The sequence below is a fragment of the Tupaia chinensis genome, unplaced genomic scaffold (assembly GCF_000334495.1).
Source record: "Tupaia chinensis unplaced genomic scaffold, TupChi_1.0 Scaffold000305_1, whole genome shotgun sequence".
NCBI lineage: Eukaryota > Metazoa > Chordata > Mammalia > Scandentia > Tupaiidae > Tupaia > Tupaia belangeri.
Window position 1 is genome coordinate 3029055 of NW_006159795.1, and position 13292 is coordinate 3042346.

Consider the following 13292-nt stretch of genomic DNA (forward strand, 5'->3'; position numbering starts at 1 on the left):
AATATACAATCCATATTGCTAAGTCTTGGGATGGCTTCACTGGGCAAAGATACAATCACGTGACACACACACATGTAATTTGTTTTTTTCTCAGAAAAGAAAACCAGCTTATTTGGATTACTAAGGTGGGTTTCTAATAAAGCCATGTCAGCAACCAATACAATGAGGCTTCTTTGATACATAAATTAGCAAACAGCAAGCCACCGGTGCTTGCAAAGCAAAGGATGAAACAATTTAATATGCACATTAGCTGGAAGATGTGATAGCTGAGGGGCAGTAGAAAAAAAAAATGCTCAAAGTTGGTTGTTCCATAGTGTTAAATAGTGCTATGCAGTTCTCAAACTATTTCTATTTCTTTGTAATACTTTATACCAGAGCTTCAAATAAAAACATGAGCTCAATTTTCTTCAAAGAAGACACTGTCCTTCATTAAATGTTCCATGGAGCTTGGGAGTTGCCTGCTTTAAATTTACTATTGGAAAGAAAACAAAAATCCCACATACATGCACTCTTCACTAGTAGACCTGCAGTAGTTTCCCATGACACATAGAACCTGGGCATGGGACCACCTCTGCATGGATCCTTCTGGAACTCTCTCTCTGGTGTGGATTTTAGGCTAAGGAATGCTTCTCAGGAAGATGGTCCTGGGCAGTGATCTTTGTAGTAAGAGAGAGTCCGATGGAACTTGAGTGGCCATGCATGTTCTGAAGGCCTGGTGGGAACAATTACAGAGGAGTGTCAAACTCTTTTCCCGGGTTGTCTCCTTCAGGCTCCTCACTGGCAAGAGGCTTATGGTTCACTTTTCCAGGGTCCATGGCCAGAGAGGGAGGAGCAGAACCATGATTGCTGTCTTCACTGATCTTCCCTTTCATCGCTTCCTGCACAAACTCCAAAATCTCGAGGGGCAGTCTTTTGAACTTGTCTTGGTATTCTTGTTCCAGCTCCATCTGCAGCTGGGAGACACCAAGAGATAAGATTAATTTGAGGTCATATAGATTTCCATACTCTCGCACATAGAGAGTCTTTGAAAGAGATATATGAAGAGGAAGAATGAAAAAATTAATTTAATTTTCACTAGTCACCTATAAAGAAGATATAAAATAGAGTTTGGTTGGACACACCACTTACCCATAGCTGGAAGTCAACTTTAGGTTATGTGTGGCATAATGCGGCTAAAGATATGGAATAAAATAAATAGGGAGCACCTCTAAGAACTTTATGGAAAATTCATATTGTGAAAACAAGATGCATTCGTTTCAAAGGTTTTGTATATCAAAACGCATTGGTAATTTAATTCTATTTCTCCATGAACTCTCTGAAGTCCCTCCATATATCTACAATCACACACACTTGAAAAAGTTTACACAAGTAATATATAATGCTGTGAAGTTCTTATACGTAGGGGCTGGAAACTCTTGAGAGCTGAGTATCGAGGTCAGCCATGGGTTGGGTTGGAGGGAACTAAGATGGCTGGAGTAGACAGAGGAGTGAGGAGTCAGCTTCATGGAGTGTGAATTTGGCCAGGGCCTGGGAGGCTAAGATTGGATACTTCTAAAGAGCTCCATGCAATTTTACAAAGTGACCACCATGTCCTCAGCTTTAACTTTTATTCTGACTTCTTTAATCGCCTCTTCATTTGAGTCATTTCTCATTCTAATTTTTATTTGCCTTGTAAAGTGCTTCATCTACCTTTTAAATCTTTTTTTTTTTTTTTGAGAGAGAGATTTTGCTATAGGGCATGTGTGCTCAGCAAAGAGATAGAAACAGACAGAAAGTGAGAAATCACCTCCTCCCCAGGGGGAATGGCCACGTGCAATCCCTTCTCCTCAATTCTTGGGAGTTTTGAGCACGTGAGCACATGTGCCTGGTGTGAGTTTTAAGACACCAGGTCCAGGACTCGAACCATGATTGGCTACGTAAGAGTCTTACAACGTAACCATTACACCATTTGATGGTCCCTATTTTATGCACTGGAAAATTTTTCAGATTTTTTAAAGTCATGAAAACCTTTCTTTAACTGAAGACATCCATAGATGCCCTAGTCATAAAACCTTTGTCAAAGCGGAGATTCTTCAGTAGAATTGGGGAAAGGCTGGAGATCACAGGGAGAATGGCCTGGTGGGAGCTCTGCTGTGCTGAGCCCAGCTAAAAACCTGGAATTTAAAATAAACATCTCTCCACTATTGAATGGGAAGCAGGGAGCATCATCCTAGAGAGCATGTGAGACCAAGCGTTTTATTTCCCCCTCACAAGCCTTGACTCAACCTTTTTAAAGCCATGTTCCTTTTTTATTTGTAATAGTTTTTGCTATAGGGTGCATGCGCTCACCAGAGAGACAGAGAGAGACAGAGGGACAGAAAGCGAGAAATCACCTCCAAGGGAGGATGGCCATACCACAATCCCTTCTCCTCCATTCTCCTCTCGGGATATTGGGCACGCACGCACACATGCCCGGTGTGAATTTAAGCCACCAGGTCCAGGATTCGAACCGCAGTTGACTACATGGGAGTCCAGTGACATAACCATTACACTGACTGCTGGTCCCAAAGCCATGTTCTTAAACCTATAACTAATTTCTTTCCGTGAGTCTCAAATTTTAAAGGTGCATGCAAATCATCTGAAATCTTGTTCTTTTTCTTTTTCCCTCCTTCCTTTCTTCTTAGAGACAGGTCTCCCTGGCTATGCTGTGATCCTTTCCGAAGCCAGGATCACAGGCCAGTCTGGTGTGTTGAAGGTGAGTTGGGATCTGAACGGGGCCTCCTATGTGGCTCCCATTTCAGGCAGTGGTGCACTACAGCCTCATACCATGGACAGGCCTGTAATTCTGATCTTGATTCTGATTCAGGAGGTCTGATTGTGGCCCCAGGTGCTGCTTTCTCTCAGCAGCTCTGGGATGATGCCCCTGTGGTAGGTCTGCCTTGGCCACTCTGTTATCTCCCTATCTGGCTTCTATCCTGAGCCCCGATTCTGATTTTTGTCTTGATTTTGGCTGTAACTCTCCCTCCCCCACACACACACACACACACACACACGCACGCACGCACGCACACACACACACAGACACACAGACACACACACACACCATCTGCAGCTTTCAGTATAGTCTCTGGAGCTTGCTCTAAGCCCTGGCCCATCCAGGGGGAAGTTCATCATTTGGGCGTCTGCCCCTCTGCACTGACCTCATTTCTGGACACAATTAGCAATTTGAGAATATCTGCTGGTCCCAAATGGAACCTTTTTAAAGAGACATGAATTTGATAAAAAAAAAAAGTATTTAAAGGAGCTATTATATCTGATGGGAAACTGATATTTTCAAACATTGGACAACATCCTCATAATAGCTATAAGAAGAAAAATGTGCATAACTTTTGACTCAAGAACTATACTTTTGTGAATCTGGTCTGTGGAAATAAAAGCATCAATGTACTTCAAAAGTTTTCAGAAAAATTTAATTAAAGTACCAGATTATTTTGGTGCAAAAAAATAAAAAATATGCATGCTTTTTTCAGAATATGCATTTTCCATGAACTTTTAAAGGACCCTCTTGCATACGGATGGCTACAGTAAGATACTTATTTCAGCATTGTTTGTAAGATGAAACAAATAATGAAACAAAATAACCCTTACAACTATCTTAATTTTAACTTTTTGCTACATATGCCTTATCCATCGTCTATATATTTTTGCTAAATCATTTGAAAATGACACCATGACATTTCACTCAATAATACTTTGACACATGTCTCCTAAAAACAAAGCTTTTTCATATATACTGACAATATATGAATCATATTACAATGATTAATAATCTTTAACGATTTAATAATGTTTTAATTATTTTATATTTGTATCTGTTTTCTTCTGAAAATTTTGCTTCTTGTAGCATTAGCATATATCCTTACTTGCTTTACATTATAATATACAGAAAGTCCCAATATAATGATTAACATAGTGCCATAATAAAACAACCTTGCAAGCTTAAGAATCTTGAGGTTCTCTTTATTTATTGATTAATTTTATTTTTTATTTTCTGTTAGAGAGATTTTTGCTATAGGGTGTGTATGCTCGCCAGAGAGATGCAGAGAGACAGACAGTGAGCAATCACTCCCCAGGGGGGATAGCCATGCCACAATCCCTTCTTCTCTATTCTCCTCTTGGGATTTTGGGCATGCATAAACATGTGCCCAGTGTGTTTTAAGTCACCAGGTCTGGGACTGGAACCTCAGTCAACTGCATGGGAGTCTAGCGACATAACTATTACACCATCTGCTGATCCTGAGGTTCTCTTTATTTACAAAGTATATCCCATAAGGATACACAATTACCTAAGTTAGCTGAAAGTCACTTGAAATAATTACGTTCTTTGTATGTTTATGTTACCACTGATACACACATAGGGGCATGTGTTTCAGATTGTTTTCTCATTAGACATTTTAGGTTATTTCACAGATGCTCTGAGAGCATCTATTTTCCTTTTTTTATTCATACAAATTTATAATTTATAAATACATATATTTATGGGGTACAAAATCATGATATTATGACTTATTAATACAGTGTAGAATAACTAACCAAGCTAACGAACATATCCATCACTTCAAATGTTATCCTTTTTTGTGGTGGGACATTAAAATTTTACTGTCAGCAATTTTGAAATGTGAAATACACACTGACACACTAAAATATAACTGTGTTGGAATTATGCTTTTTTTCTGCTTCCCCTTTTCATAGTATTGTGGTTATTTTTAGCATGAGAATGGCCGTCTAAAATGACACCAGAATCTTACACACACACATAGGTATGATTTATTTTTTAAAAATACAGAAATCTCAATGAAGACTGTAACCAGAAAAATGTTATGAGGAATTATAGCAGGAGCTGCAGTATTTTAACCTCAACATCATCAATTAGCTAAGAGGATAGTAAAAACAAAGGGAAAAGCACTAGAAAAAAAAAATCATAGAATGGGTGGTTTCTAAATTAGTCTGAGCAACCATAAAAGGCCTTGTCTTCTTTTTGGAATAATCTATTTTATTTTAACCAAGGATAGAAATAAAAGAAGAATATAAAAATTAGAAAGTAAGGTCAGCCAGGTTACACAAAGATTGAAAAATGTCATGTGGGTAGGTAATAGTATCTATCTGAAACATTGCAGATTTCGTTTGTTCATTTTTCCTCTGTTTCCCTAGAGTAAATTGCACTGGGATTTTGGGTCAATACGTCTGAGTGACAGAACACACACATTTATTTATATTTGTAGCTGAATTTGTTTGAATGCAATGAAAGGAAATTCATAAATCATCGAAATAACAAAAAAACTCAAACCTAAACGGTTCATGGTGCCAGCAGGTGGCATGGTGATTAAGGTGCTGTCTCACACCTAGCTGACCATGGGTTAAGTCCTGGACCTGGCAGTTTGATTTCTCACTTTGCCTCTCTCTCTCTTTATTTACAAAGTATATCCCATTATATCAAATGAAATAATAATAATGATGATGATGATAAATTAAACTAAATAAATAAGTTATTTTTTAAGAATTGTTTCACTTAACTTTATTTATTTATTTATTTATTTATTTAAATTTTACCAGACAGGGACAGAGCGGGGTCAGGGGGCGGGGAGGGAGATAGTGAGAAAGCAAGCCAGGTCCAGGACTCGAACCATGGTCTGCCATGTAAGAGTCTGAGCCCTTAACCACCACGCCACCTCCCATTCCCTAAATAAATAATTAAAAAAAAAAAAAAGCAGCTAAAAAGTTCACAAGCCCAGCCTGGTAGCACAGTTGGTAGCAAGTTGATCCACAGTGTTGGAAACCATACGCTCAACTATGGGTTTAGATCTTTTGGCTGACCTGAAAATACACCAGGCACATACATATGCTTGTCCAGGATTCTGAGGCGCTCGAGGGCAGGGGATGGGGCTCATGGTGTAATAAAACCCTGGCAAGGATGCTTTTCTTTCTCTCTCACATGCGCACACACTATCATGAATAAAATAAATAAAATTTTTAAAAAGTAAATAAAATAAATAAATGGTTCAAGAGGAGTAGCAGAGTAGATTCTCCATCTTGAGGGGCAATAGCCTTAATGATCTAAGAGGATGAAAGAGATGGCTCCGAATGTTAGGTGTTAGGCGCTGAAACTGAAGCCCCTGCGTAAAGCCAGGTGGTTCACACATGAAATGGGAACTAGAGAAATTCAATCCATAATCTTGGGAAAGAAGCAAGCAGTCTATTGAGTCATGGGGCCCATAGAGGGAAAATGTCCACTCAGAAAATCAGAAACCCAAAGCAGCACCATAAATGTGTAAAATTTCCAAATTTACACTACGCTGTGAACTGAGTACCCAGTACCTATAAGTGAAAGCAAAAGCTGTTTAAAATATTAATAAAACTCATCGAATTTCAGCAAACTCAGATTGTTCTGATTCCTGACAGCTACAAACAAGTCCCAGTGAACACAAACTCAAGTTCAAAGTTACAGATCACTCAAGTAAAATGTAGTTTTTTTTCAATCTTATTATTCAAGGTTGTCATTGGCATCTGAAATCTAAAGAAAAAGAGTAAGATGGTGATTAGTTATTTCTAGGTCAAAGCAGAAAATACTCCAGACTCACCTAGAAATTAATTGGATCATTCATGCCAATGTGGAAGACCACATTTAATGCACAATGGGTATAAATTCTTGCTGCTTATTTATCAGGCACTGGAGTAGGAAACATACCTACATTTTTGGACAGTTTCCCTAAATAATTATATTTGCTTGAAAATAATATTAAAATTAGTTTGGGGAACCAAGAGATGGCATGATAGTTACATCACTGGACTCGCATATAGCCAACCATGGCTAGAGCCCTAGAGCTGGCAGCTTAAAACTCATGCCGGGTTCATGTGTGTGCGTGTCTAAGATTCCAAGAGGAGAATGGAGAAGAAGGGACTGCAGTGTGGCCATCCCCCTGGGGGGTGATATCTTGCTTCCTGTCTCTCTCTCTTTCTGTCTCTCTGACAAGCACACCAAAATGAGCACACACACCCTATAATAAAAATCTCTTTAAAAAATTAACTTTTAACCTGTGAACAGATACCAGCTAGCAATAGGGCCTTTTGCAAATGGCTAAGCAGGTAACCATAGAAGAAAATGTTACCACAGAACTATGCAAAGTATAGTTTACTTAGGGATAGGGAAGATGTTTTTCCTCCAGGTAAGGCCTAGAATGTTAACATTTTAACAAATATGACCTTGGGTAGGTATTTAGTCTCTTGCAATTTCAATTGTCTTATATATAAAATGGGGATAATAATATCAATTTCCCCAGGTTGTTGTTAAAAGATTTAAATGAGATCATGTATGGTGAATTCTCAGCATATTTTGATTGCTTAGTAACTAATGTTATATAATCTTATTTGTAAGGAGAGGAAAAAAAAAGATTTGCAGCTGAAAACATCTGGAATCTTATTCACTAAAAGGTCTTTGTTCTTCTCAGTTACAGCATTTCAGTCATTATTGGACAATAGAATACAATTGTGGTACTTGGGTCTCCCTTTTTGGGCTATATTCTGGTTTATTACTGATTCTGATGCACTTATCAATAAAGAAAATTTGGAAGGTTAGCTAAAAGGTGTGATGCTAACACATTGCTCATCAGTGCTGGGAGAGCCATATGGTAGGTTGTGGGTGTGGTCCTCAGTTGACCTGTACATAACAGATGCATGTGCCCATAATCCTGACTGGTTGGGAAGGTTGGGGGAAGAGAATTGTAGCTTGAGACCCTCTTATCTCTCCCACTCCCACTCTCATGAAAGAAGTACAAAACATATTTGAACATAAATAATATTTTTGAACACTCTGATGGGTGTTAGATTGTGTTTGGTGCTGAGAGAGATGAAGAACTTAGAACTTTTTCCTAGGTAACAAGGGATATTCGTGGGCTGAGTTGCTGCTATAGAGAAGACAGGTATGGATCGTAGCCTTAAAGGAATATGGGACATACTTATGGAGGAGATTGGACTTAAAATGTTCAGCCTTGTAGATTCTTCCAATACCCAAATGTTAGCCTGAGGAAAACAGTTTCACCCTTCTCCCCATGGGCTATAATAGATGACATTCACTGGGAAGATAGTTTTCAAGCTGTCTTTCCCATCTCTCTTTTGCTCAATCTAAAGGTAAATAAGGCATCTTCAAAAAGTTCATAGGAAATGCGTATTATAAAAATAATTACAGATATGAGGCCAGCATTTGGTGTGGTAATTAAGGTGCTAGACTACCACATGGCTGACTATGGTTTGAGTCCTGGACCACGTGGCTCAAAAATCACACCAGGCACATGTGTGTTCATGACCAAAATTCCAAGAGGAGAATGGAGGAGATAGGACTGTGGTGTGGCCATCTGCCCAGGGGGTGCTCACTTTCCTTCTGTCTCTCTCTTTCTCTCCAGAGAGCACATGCTCCCTGTGGCAGAAAAAAAAAAATCTTAAACAAACAACCCTCCCCAAAAAAGCATGGATTGGGAATATGTACAAATTGTTAAGAATTATGAATTAATCCACCTGTTAAACATTAGTTAATCTCAATTGTTGAAACTGTTCTAATACACAAAAATTAAATCAATACCACAACCCTTTTATCTGTAATTAGTCACAGATTACAATAGCGGGATCTCACACACTCTGTGGTTGAGAACATTTCTTTAAAAGAGATGTATGTTGGGAACCAGCAGTTAGTGTAATGGCTATGTCGCTGGACTCCCATGTAGTCGACCGCGGTTTGTGTCCCCGACCCGGTGTGCCCAAGATCCCGAGAGGAGAATGGAGGAGAAGGGATTGCAGTGTGACCATCCCCTCTAGGGGGTGATTTCTCGCTTTCTGTCTCTAATGTCTCTCTCTGTCTGTCTGGCAAGCGCACGTGCCCTATAGCGAAAAGCTCTCCAAATAAATAAATAAATAAATAAATAAATAAATAAATAAATAAATAAATAAAAGAGATGTATGTTAAAAGTCAAGATGGGCAAACTTTAGATCACTGCTTCTCAAAGGATAACGTACACATAGAGCACCTGGAGATTTTATTAAAATGCAGATTCTGATTCAGTAGATCTGGATTGGGTCCTGAGCGTCTGCATTTCCTAGAGAGATTATTTTTGTTATAGGGCACGTGCACTCACCAGAGAGAAAGAAAGTGAGAAATCACTTTCCAGGAGGCTGGTCACACCCTAATCCCTTCTCCATTCTCCTCTTAGAATTTTGGGAATGCACATACAAAGCGTTGAGTTTCAAGCCTCCAGGTCTAAGACTTGAACTATGGTCAGCTGTGTGGGAGTCCAGTGACATAACCATTATGCCATCTGCTGGTCCCAAGATTCTGCATTTCTAACAAGTTTGCAGGAGAAACTCCAGTTGCTGGTCTAAAGACTTTAAATAGAACCATTTTAGATGAAGTTCTAAAATTTTCTCTTCTTTCCTCCTCAGCATTATTTCAGGATTAAAAAAAAAATTCCAATAGATTTATATTCAGAAATTTTTTTATAGCTCTCATTTGTCCAGACCTCTGGAGTAGATCATTTTCAGGGCTAGAGACAAAGTGTTCATAAAAGGTTCACTGTGTAAAGAGCAGAATCAGGGTTGTTAAGTCAGAAGGAAAGACAAAACAGTTAAGGACAAGTAGGCAAAATATCTAATAAGTCCAAATACTGAATGAGAAAAGAAAGAAGGACAGACACAAGAAATCATGTGGTTTACTAAGCACAATTCCTAACTTGCATTTACATTTTTAATTCTATTTTAAGTCAAAGCCAATGAATGCATTCTAACAGTTCTTTTTTTTTTTTTTTGAGAGAGAGAGATTTTTGCTATAGGGCGTGCGTACTCGCCAGAGAGACAGAGAGAGACAGAGAGACAGAAAGCGAGAAATCACCCCCCAGGGGATGGTTACACCGCAATTGCTTCTCCTCCATTCTCCTCTTGGGATCTTGGGCACGCACACACATGCGCCCGGCGTGAGTTTTAAGTCACTGGGTCCGGGACGCGAACTGTGGTCTACTATGTGGGAGTCCAGTGACATAGCCATTACACTAACAGCTGGTCCCCATTCTAACAGTTCTAATGTGTAAACTCCTCTATATACATTCACACCTCATACAGAAAAATTGCTCTTAAACAGTAAAGAAGGTCCAGTCATTGTGGTGCAGCAGTAACACAAGTGCCCTGTAAGACTGGAAGCCATATAGTTGACTGTGGGCTTCAGTCTTGGGTTGGCTTGAAAAGACACTGAGCATGTGCAGGCTCCCAGAATCCAAAGGAGTTGGAGGGTGGGGTAGAGAGATTGTGATGTGACCAGACCCTGTTAAGGGTGCTTCTCTCTCCCTCTTCTTTCTTATATCATAAAAAATGTAAAGAACATGATCAATTTTATTTTCAGTGAGTTTTTCTCTTGCTCAATCTCCATGCCTTCTTCCCTTTTCTAATATATCTCCCTTAAAATATTATTTCCTGGGACTAGCAGTTAGTGTAATGGCTATGTCACTGAACTCCCATGTAGTCGACCGTGGTTTGAGTCCTGGACCTGATGACTTAAACTCACGCTGGGCGTGTGTGCATGCATGCCCAAGATCCTGAGAGGAGACTGGAGGAGGAGGGACTGCGGCATGGCCATCCCCCCTGGGGGGTGATTTCTCGCTTTCTATCTCTCTGTCTCTGTCTTTCTGGCAAGTGCATGTGCCCTATAGAAAAAACCTCTCCAAGAAAAAAAAATTTCCTAACAAAGTCCATACTTTATACCTTCTATGAGTCTTGAAATGTGTTTCAAAAAATCTTTTGTAATCATCTCCCAGGCATCTAGAGATCACTGGAAACCCTAGAATGGAACGTGAACGATGATACTGTCAAACTCTATAATAATTAGAAGTCTTGGAAAGGAGCATTAACAATTATGTAGTCAAACGCTTTCCTTTTACTTACAACCCTGTGTTCAGAGAAGTTGGTAGCTTTCTTAAGGATATGGCTCACTAGAAACAAAACTAGCATCAAAACCTAGTCAATTCTCCTCTGTGGTACGTCGAGTAGATTAATGTCTCCTCGCTGTATCCATAGCTTTTGCTGTATGACTCTAAACTTCTCTTACTAAAGATTTAGAGTCTATTTCTCCATCTCTTGAATATGATGGGGTCATGAGACTGACTTTGCCCAATGGGATGTAGCAGGCAAGGCCCAAGAAGGGGCTTGATAAAGTATTTAGCTTTCACTTCTATTTCTCTGTCACATTGTGGGAACATGCTTGTACTAGTTTGGTAGAAGATGAGACACATGGAGCAGAGCTGACTCACTCCTATCCTCCCAATCACATGACCAAGGTCACCTTAGGTTAGTCAGTGTCTGACTGATACCCAGATGTAAATAAATTCAGCCCAAATCATTCTATACTAGTCAGTGTCTGATTGATACCCAGATGTAACTAAGTCTGGCCCAAACCAAGAGAGCCACCTATCTGACCTGATATACATGAACAAGCCTAGCTAAACTCATCTGTGTTCAGCCAACATTAGCCAAACACCCCAAACTCATGTGCTACTTGCTTATTATTGTGGATCAATGAAGTTCTAAGCCTTTTGTACAATATTATTATGGCATTTCCCCATGACTTCCATGACTTCTCTTAGAAATGTGCTTTATTCTGTGCCTTTGTCATGGAATGAGTTATTTTTCATATTCCAGGAGTGAGACTCATTGCTTTACATACATAGACTCTAGTTATTCAGCCTTTGGAAACAACTTATTATACTAGGTGATAGTTTTGGGTGTCAACATGATTGAACAAAGGAATACCTAGAAAGCTGATAACTCATTACTTGGGGTGTGTCCACGGGAATGTTTCTAGGAGAGATTAACATAGGAGTCTGAGTAGGTCAGTTGTGGAAGATCTGCCCTCAGTGTGGGAGGGCACACTCCACTCATCAAGGGCCCTGGAGAGAATAAATACAGAAGATGAATAGGTCTCTAGTGAAATAGAACAAGGTAGCCTTCTTCTGTTGTATTGGACATCAGAATTCAAGGTTCATGTGCCTTTGGACTCCAGGATTGACACTATTGCTCCCACTCCTCCTGGATTTTCTGGCTTTCAGCCTCAGACTATGAATTACATCAATAGTTTCTCTGCATCTGAGGCCTTTGGACTTGAACTGAGCCATGCTACCAGAGTCTCAGTATTTCCAACTTGCAGATATCCTATGATGAGACTACTTGGTAGTTATAAATACATGAGCCCATTCTCCAAGTAAACCCCCATTTTTACATATCTGTGTACATCTACTGGTTCTGTCTCTCTAGAGAACCCTGACTACAATATAAGGCAATAATTATGCTACTTAGCCAGCCACTTTATCCCAGCTGAAGTGTGAATTTCAGGCCTTAAATATTTTGTATCGCCACTGGAGTACTTTTGCCTTCTAGGGGCCTGCTATTAAGACCCGGAAGCATTCTATTTTTAGTTACATGCTTTCTGTGGAAAGACTCAGTTGGGACCTATTATAGCTAGGAATAAAAATGACTGTGAAAAACAATTTTTAGTTCACCAAAATTATGAATAATTCAGATAACAGCCCAGAGACACCTTAATCTAACAGAATGTTATTATTTTCAAAGTTAATATATTGGCAATACTAGAAGATGGTCTGAGTTTTGAAGACCTGTGCTCTGGGCTAAGGCAGTTTAAGAGACTTATTTTAAAATTGAGTGAATAAACATTCAGCACATTCTTCACCAAATCCCGTCATTCATGAAGTGAGGAAGCTTAACCTACCATTCAATTAGTTTAGGACAGACTCAAGATCTTAACACCAGGACCAGCAGATGGCATAATGGTTAAGTCGCTAGACTCCCACATAGTCGACCACCATTTGAGTCCCTGACCCCGTGGCTTAAAATTCACGCTGGGTGCATGTGCATGTACGCCCAAAATCCCGAGAGGAGAATAGAGGATAAGAGATTGTAACATGGCCATCCCCCTAGGGGTGGGTGATTTCTCGCTTTCTGTCTCTGTATCTCTGCCTCTTCAGTGAGCACATGTGCCCTATAGCAAAAATCTCTCTTAATGACTAAATAAATAAATAAATAAAGGGAAAAAGAAAAGGATCTGAACACCTCTTGCATCTTAATCCAGGCTGCCATCCTTCCACCATTCCAGACTCAACTTCTTAATTTGTAAAAAGAGTTTGTAATGATCTCAGTAATCTGATAGTCTGCGTGTTGCGGGAAGAATAACAAATTATTCCAATGTATTTTCCTTGCATGTCTAGAATTTC

General features: G+C 39.5%; 1 protein-coding gene across 1 annotated transcript in view; it reads right to left on the reverse strand.

The window, feature by feature from the left end:
- Positions 1-491: 491 nt before the first annotated feature.
- Positions 492-13292, reverse strand: part of PLCB1 (phospholipase C beta 1) — a 336512-nt gene continuing 323711 nt past the window's right edge. The window contains exon 30 of the mRNA XM_006150922.3: positions 492-953. Within this exon, the coding sequence (XP_006150984.1) occupies positions 726-953 (228 nt within the window). The 3' untranslated portion in view covers positions 492-725. The remainder of the gene's footprint in view (positions 954-13292) is intronic.